The following is an 8,026-nucleotide window of genomic DNA, read 5'->3' as shown; positions in this document are numbered from 1 at the left end:
GCCGCGGGAGGACACTTTGCAGGGAGCTTTTGGACCCCACGCGCGACCCAGTCTCCGTCCAGGGGGTCTCCCCGTCGCCACGACGACCTGACCGGTGTCCGCCGGCGGAGGGGGCTCTTGTGGGGTTCGAGCCGCCCCTATGAGCCCCGGACCCCCAAGCCGCCCCGGCCTGGACTCTCCTCCCATCCCTAACGGAAACCAGGGGAGCGCCCGCGCGGACTCTGCCGCCTCAGCCGCGGGCGCGAGGAGAGCAGCACACGAGGTTCCTTCGACTCCGTAGCTTACGCGGACGCCGGACGCACGCGGAGTCCGGGCGCCCCTGTGGGATGGCGTGTCCACGTGGGTCCGCAACCTTTGGGGCGATTGCGTAACTTCTGGGAGCATCTACGTTTGATGAGTTTGAACTCTCGCCGCTAAACAACCTGGTGCTCGAGGGCAGACAAGACTGCCCGGAAATCGGCCAGTGGCGCCTTTAAGAAGACGTAAGGCTTCGCCTCTTCTCGCTATGGTACGGAGGTTTTTCCCCAGAGGCCCCCGCGGTCCCTCCTGGCCTTTGTTCCGGGTGAAACTCGGGGAGGGTGCTGGGAGCCCGGGAGCCGTGAAAACTACATTACCCATAATGCCGTAATGCAAAGACGCCGAGCCAATGAAAGCTCAGAACCAGGCGTTTCTGTGTTTGTTCCGTCAAGCGGGGCGGGACTTCCGGCATCGCTCCTGGGACAGTCATTTTAGTTCTCTGTTTTGGTGTACCGCGCCAGTGAGCAGAGCTGAGTCGGGCTTCAGACTGGGGTCGACCCCGCTGAATAGCAGCTGGTGGGTCGGCGGCGTTGGTGAGGGGTCTTCGCGCGGGTCACCTGCAGCTCCTGACCCCGATCCGCCCACAGACCGATGGCGGCGGCCGCGCTGAGGAACCCAGCTCAGGTAAGTGCCGCGTCCTCCGGGCCTCTCTTGCCCTCGCCCCACCCAAGTCCTAAAGCCCCACTCAGGGGCGCCCGCTCACGTCGCTACAGTAGAGATCCCCGTGTCCAGGACAGTGCAAGAGCTTGTGTGTGGGACCGTTTCCAAAGCTAGTGTCATGGAGTGTGGGAGAATGTGACAGGTAGAGGACCCGGTTTGTGTAAAAACCTTGTTGGAACCATTGAGCCGACAGCGTTCACGACTGGAATGGCAAGGTTAGGAACTTTATCTTCCTTCATTCTCAGGACTCTGGGAGCTATGGAAGATTGTGAGCAGAAGAGACACATGTCTGAGTTAGGCTGAGAGTCAGAACAGCCTGGAAAGGGGATGTATAACAGTGAGGCAGAGGGAGGTCGAGTCTTTGTGCAAAGTCACACTGCAGGTAAGAGGGAGGACTGGAGGACGGAGGAGCAGTGATAATGCATTCATCCCCAGGTCATCTGGCTCCAGGGCTGGCCAGGGGAACAAGGAGGCCTGCATCCATGGATCCTCCACCCTGGTTACCAGCCTCTCACAGCCTTCCTCTTCCCACAGGTTCCCCTGACTACAGATGCGCTTTCGGGCTTTACACAGGTGAGTGAAGGGTGATTCAGGCACTCACTGGTGCTGACCCCAGTGTTTGCCTCTGGAATTGATTTCTGGGACTCATCTCCTGGCACTCTTCCAGTCTTTGGGCCTAGGGACCCTGAGCAAACATCAATGCACAGCCATACTTCCAGGCTGGGGGCTACATAGAATGTTTCTCATTACTGGAAACCAGTACAGGAAGGTATGGAAAGTTGTCTCAGTCTTAGACACCACATAAGCAAATGCTTGATGGTAAGGCTGAGTTGGTTTAGGGAAACACAAGTCTTCTTTCTTTTTTATGGGAACTGAAAGCTGGGATGCAGGATTCAAACCAGAATGTCTCTCAGATGTTAGGTGTCTCCACTAATGTGAAGTGAGCAATGGGAATTTGGGGGCAGACTGAGTGTGAGGGATTGGGATAGGAAGACTGAGGAGAAGGTTGCTGCAGTAGTCCGGGGGAGCGTTAATGATGGCTAGACCAGAATGGTCGCCATGGAGGTGGTAAAAGTAGTTGGATTCTAGATCAGTTTTTTAAGTAAGGAAGGCTAGAGTTTCATTTTTTTTTTTTTTTCAAGAGATGAAATCTCATTCTGTCGCCCAGGATGGAACATAGTGGCGCAGTCATAGTTCACTGCAGCCTTGAACTACTGAGCTCAAGTGATCCTCCCGCCTCAGGCTCCTACGTAGTTAGGACTACAGAAGGATGCCCAGATTTTCAGATGTGGAGGGTGAGAGATAGAAAAGTGGGAGTCAGAGGTGACAGCAAGGTGTTTAGGTTTAACAGCTGGAAGTATGGAAACTTCACTAACCAGTATTATAAAGTTGGTGGTAGGGTCAAATATTGGCAATAACAGAAATTTTGTTTTGGGATATCAAAGTAGCTATGGAACTGAATTCATGTGAGACAGTGTGTGCCAAAAAGTGATGTGTGCCATGTGGAGGGAGAGTGTGAAATAAAGGACCCATCGTCGTGGCATTCAGGACACATTTGTTTGTGTTTGAGGGGCACAATCTTGGGAACCCCACGAAAATTTTCTGATAAGAAGGGATCCAGCCCTACATGCCAGGCCCAGATTTAAATGGCATCTCCTGATCTGCCTGCCTGTTGGTGCTGTGGTAGGACACAGTGATCAATGGGACCATGAGGAGAGGTCAGGAATCAGTACCCTGGTGACTCCTCTGAGGTGGGGATTAGGGACAAGGATGAGCAGGGGAAGGATGGGGTGGTGGGACGAATTCAGGGTTGTAGGAAGAGAATCTGATTATGGAAAGATCTGTCCCCATCGTGGCAGGGTTCTGTGACCTTTGAGGACGTGGCCATTTACTTCTCCCAGGAAGAGTGGGGGCTCCTTGATGAGGCTCAGAGGCTCCTGTACCACGATGTGATGCTGGAGAACTTTGCACTTATAACCTCACTGGGTAAGGCCCTAACACCCACTTCAGTGTCCTAGTCTCTGTCTCTCTGCTTTTTCCTCAGTGGCAGCTCTGCCCTGTCCAGAACCAGACCATGGGCTCTGCTGACTTCCCCACTGTCTTGGCATATGTGCTGTGGTGTCAGGGATGAGCTGTGTTCGCTCCCTGAGCAGCCCTGACAACTGCTGTCCCAAAGCGTGCAGAGAAGGGTCTGGGTGTCAGGTGTCTTGGGTCAGCCTAATGCATCTCACCTTACTTACTCATTCCCTTTTCGGGTTACTGTGTCCAGGTCTACAGCACTTTGTGTCCCAAGTTCTGCCTCCTTTGTTTAGATTATATTTCCTGTGGCTGCCTGTGTTAGGAATTTGCAGGTATTTTCCTCATCAATATTTACATGGACCATGGCCTCCTTTTGCCAGAACCTCCTTCAGGGATCTGTGTGATGGTATTTTTCTTTCCTGTGGTCTCTGTTGTGTTCAGTTGCTCTGGGCCAGTGCTAGACACTCACCTGTCCTGTCTTTTCCCGTAGGACTTGTTTCACACAGATCTCATGTAGTGGTACACCTAGAGGTGTCAGGAAAGCCCTGGTTGCTTCATAGGGTGAACATGGCAATATGTCTTCAGAGGATACCTGGCCTCGATCAGCAGCAACTGGGGGAGGGCTTGACATTCAGACTATTTTCTAATTGTAGCAGGAACCTTTCCTGTGTCCACTGGAATTTTGGTGCTAATGCCACCAAACACACCTCGTTTCTACCTTTTCTTCCCCTTACTTGACACTTTGTTGGCTAATCGTTTCATCTGTGACATCCCCCCTCATGCTGCCCCATCTTTATGTCCTCCATGTGTTGCCTATTCCTCCGTACCACCGTCTCTACCATATTTTCCAACACCAACTTGCTCAAGATGTGTCAGGTGTGCCCATGTCATTAAATATGCCATGAACACAATTGGAATCTCCTACTCAGTTACAATTGGATTTTCCTGGGCCCGGATACTACTCACCTTCAGCACAGTAAGTGTATGACACCAGCTGGCAAGGTTTGCTGAAGACTCTGGCAGAGAAGTAAATTGGAGACCCTGCCTTTCCTCCCTGTCCTGTACCCCATCCTGTGTCCTTTGCTGAAGCCTCCCCATTTTTGTGATCTTTAGAGGCCCAGTACTTCCAGCCCTTTCCTTACCCTGCTTGCAGCTCCCTCATCCTCAGAGCCACTGTGGACTCATTCTTTGATGTATATGTGGTGGGGCTTCCTCTTGCCTGTTTTAAAACATATCTGTAGGATTTTAATTTATGGAGGTGACTGAGTGCCAATACAGAGAAGTTAATGTCAATGACAGAAGAATTTATTACCTACAGTGGCAAGATAACATGAACACCATGCCACTCAGTGCCACATGAGGAAGTGCCCAGTGGTCTGGAGGCAGAAGCAAAATAGGAGGGAAAACATTAAACCATAGCCTTTATTGGGGTTTCTGCAGGAAGAGCAGGGCAAGGTAGGCACCTCAGGATTGGGGAGTTTAAATAATTTCAGCAGGCTTTGGGCGAAAGGGGCTGGCTAGCCTAAGTGGTCTGTTACCTGACCTTGGGATGATTAGGGCAGAGGCATATTATCTCTTGAAGTGTCCAAGCCGCATAAAAAGTGTGATTTGGATTATAGGGGCTGGATTGGTTAATTTGCATTTCAATGGTATGCTCCCAGCTGAACCCTTTGCTATCTTTTAAGAATAGGCTAGCTCTAGGAGCAACATTCTCTCCCCAGCCAGCAAAGTTTTTAAGATGTCAAACATCGAGTTATATAGAAAATAGATTTTTTAAATGATTAATACATTCCCACCATAGTCAAAATCCATTTCATTAACATTTCTCTGCTTTCAGTTTGTTGGCATGGAACAGAGGATGAAGAAACACCTTCTGCGCAGAGCATTTCTGTAGAAAGACTGTCACAGGTCAGGGCTCCAAAGTCAGGTCCATCTACCTTGACAGACATTTTGCACCTGGCTGATCTACCTGGGCAAAAACTATACTTGATTGGGGCATGTGCAACCTTTCACCAGGATCAGAAGCATTACAGTGCTGAGAAACTCTTGAAAAGGGATGTGAACAAGCCCTTGTTTGTGAAGCATTACCTATTCCATGTGTCAGGGAAGCCCTTCACCAGTAAGGAGTTTGGGAAGGACTTCCCAGCCACAGTTGGCCTTTTCCAGCCCCAGGCCATTCCCAACTGTGAGAAGCCAAACAAAATCATCGAGTATGGGGAGGCCTTTCACACTGGAATAAGTCATTGCAAGTGGAGTGAATGCAGAAAAGCTTCTAACCACAAACATACTTTTGTTCACCCAAGAGTCTACTCTGGAAAAAGCCTTTATGAATCTAGCAAATGTGGGAAAGCTTACCGCTGTGAGTACTCAATTGTTCAGCTCCAGAGAGTCCACAATGGAGAAAGGCCATACGAATGCAGTGTATGTGGGAAATGTTTTAGCCAAACCTCCCACCTAAATGACCATCAGAGAATCCACACTGGAGAAAGGCCTTATGTGTGTGGTCAGTGTGGGAAATCATTTAGCCAAAGAGCTACCCTCATTAAACATCACAGAGTTCACACTGGAGAAAGGCCTTATGAATGTGGTGAATGTGGAAAATCGTTTAGCCAGAGTTCCAATCTTATTGAACACTGCAGAATTCACACTGGAGAAAGGCCTTATGAGTGCGATGAATGTGGAAAAGCCTTTGGGTCCAAATCCACTCTTGTTCGGCACCAGAGAACTCACACAGGAGAAAAGCCTTATGAATGTGGTGAATGTGGGAAATTCTTTACACAGAGCCACAGTCTGCTGGAACACCAGATAATTCACACTGGAGCAAGGCCATATGAGTGTGGCCAGTGTGGGAAATCATTTAGCCTAAAATATGGCCTCATTCAGCACCAGTTAATTCACAGTGGAGCTAGGCCTTTTGAGTGTGACCAGTGTGGAAAATCGTTTAGCCAAAGAACCACCCTCAATAAACACTACAAAGTTCACACTGCAGAAAGGCCTTATGTGTGCGGGGAATGTGGGAAAGCTTTTATGTTCAAATCTAAACTTGTTCGGCACCAGAGAACTCACACTGGAGAAAGGCCTTTTGAGTGCAGTGAATGTGGGAAATTTTTTAGACAAAGCTATACCCTTGTTGAACACCAGAAAATTCACACGGGATTAAGGCCTTATGACTGCGGCCAGTGTGGAAAATCCTTTATCCAAAAGTCTGGCCTCATTCAACACCAGGTGGTTCACACTGGAGAAAGGCCTTATGAGTGTGGCAAATGTGGGAAATCCTTTACACAACACTCTGGCCTCATTCTCCACCGAAAATCTCACACCGTGGAGAGGCCTCATTAAGAGAGCAAATGTGGAAAAGCCTTCAGCCCAAGGTCTAACATTCTTTAGCTCCTGAAAGTCCACACTTGAGAAAGTTCTCTTTCTTCAGTATTATGGAACTACAGGGCCTTTGTGTGGGAGCCATCTGCCTGAAGTTGAACCTTACACTACATTTAAATCTCCAGAGGGGTGAGATTCCCCATGAGGTCTAGGTATGTGTGAGGCTTACAGGAGCTGCTCTGCATGTTCTAAACTGCTTGAGACCTTTGCCACAGTTAAATCATTGTCAGTTTCTCTGGTAGAAGCCGTCTCCCCTCTACCACCATGCACAGTGGGCATCAGTCACCCTGACGTGCTAAGGCATTGGGCAGCTTCTGTGCTCATTCCCTGGAGGAAATCTTGAGCAGTCTGAGTCTTTAGGGGGAATTTATTCCTTTTTCTGACTGATAAAAGCATATATCTATCTCAGTTTTGGCCAGGTGGATCCAGCCTGGGTTCTGCTAGAGGCTTCTGTGGAAGGCTTCCCTTCATGGAAATTCTTGATCTCACACAACACTTGGTAACTTTTCCAGCCTCCAAGTCACCACTAGTAACTTGCTGCCTCACATTGCTCTAGTTTGTGCGCTAATAAACGCCTTATTGTTAAATCTATCTGTAATCCTGGTATTTTGTCTACTGTGTGGGGTGACTGGAAAACAGATTTGGGCTGTTTGTATGAATGAATGGACAGCTTGTGGGGGGGCCCAACTTTGTGGGTTTCTGCAGGAAAAGTAAAATGACAGAGTAGTTCTGGTTTGGGTTGAATTTGCCTTGCTGCCCAAGACCTAGGGAACAACACAGGGCTTTGTGGTTCTAATTTGTGGCCCTGATGCCTCTATTTTTGGTGAAACCCAAAGTCACCCTGAGGAGGGTATAGTTGTTAAGACAAACTCCAATGCTTCTGGGAATAGGTTTTACCCATGTTCTCCAAGGGAGCCATGTGCCCTGATGTCCATAGTTCCATAGATGGTGTCACTCATAATTGGTACAAAAATACTGGGCATGTGGCCGGGCGCAGTGGCTCATGCCTGTAATCCTAGCCCTCTGGGAGGCCGAGGCGGGTGGATTGCTCCAGGTCAGGAGTTTGAGACCAGCCTGAGCGAGACCTTGTCTCTACTAAAAATAGAAATAAATTATCTGGACAACTAAATATATATATATAGAAAAAATTAGCTGGGCATGGTGGCACATGCCTGTAGTCCCAGCTACTCGGGAGGCTGAGGCAGTAGGATCGCTTAAGCCCAGGAGTTTGAGGTTGCTGTGAGCTAGGCTGACGCCACGGCACTCACTCTAGCCCAGGCAACAAAGTGAGACTCTGTCTCAAACAAACAAACAAAAAAATACTGGGCATGATTAATATAGAGTGGAGGAGGTTGTAGCAAAACAAATGGGCCTCTGGTAAAAGTGCACGTACACATCTAGTGACTGGCTGCATCTTCATTTATTTCCATGGCAAACAATCACACAATCTCCATGTACTAAGTATGACAGTACAGGAATAGCCTGGCTTGGACAGAATAGCCTCATCCTGCTGTTGTGATGATGGGCTGAGTTGGTTCAGAGCGTGGAGCCAGGTGCACACCTTGGCATAACCTGGAGGCTTACATAGGATGGTTCAGTGTGAGTGCAGGAGGACACATCACGGGGAGAGAATTAGAGGGAGCCCAGGTAGCAGAAGCTTTGACTCAAAAAT

At 49.2% G+C, this 8,026-nt stretch overlaps 1 protein-coding gene across 2 annotated transcripts; it reads left to right on the top strand.

Annotated features, from left to right (window-relative positions):
• The first annotated feature begins 719 nt into the window (after positions 1 to 719).
• On the top strand, positions 720 to 6,945 carry LOC123624565 (zinc finger protein 416-like). 2 transcript variants are annotated; one of them, XM_045532491.1, is made up of 4 exons: positions 720 to 921; positions 1,492 to 1,530; positions 2,817 to 2,943; positions 4,814 to 6,945. In XM_045532491.1, the coding sequence occupies exons 1-4, from the start codon at positions 889 to 891 to the stop codon at positions 6,313 to 6,315; spliced, it is 1,701 nt and encodes a 566-aa protein (XP_045388447.1). In that variant the 5' UTR covers positions 720 to 888; the 3' UTR covers positions 6,316 to 6,945. The 2 variants fall into 2 exon arrangements, with proteins under 2 accessions (XP_045388447.1, XP_045388448.1); XM_045532492.1 differs by lacking the exon at positions 2,817 to 2,943 and adding an exon at positions 1,203 to 1,339.
• The last annotated feature ends 1,081 nt before the right edge of the window (positions 6,946 to 8,026 follow it).

The sequence above is a fragment of the Lemur catta genome, chromosome 19, assembly GCF_020740605.2.
Source record: "Lemur catta isolate mLemCat1 chromosome 19, mLemCat1.pri, whole genome shotgun sequence".
Classification (NCBI taxonomy): domain Eukaryota; kingdom Metazoa; phylum Chordata; class Mammalia; order Primates; family Lemuridae; genus Lemur; species Lemur catta.
This window is presented reverse-complemented; position numbering and strand designations above follow the sequence as displayed.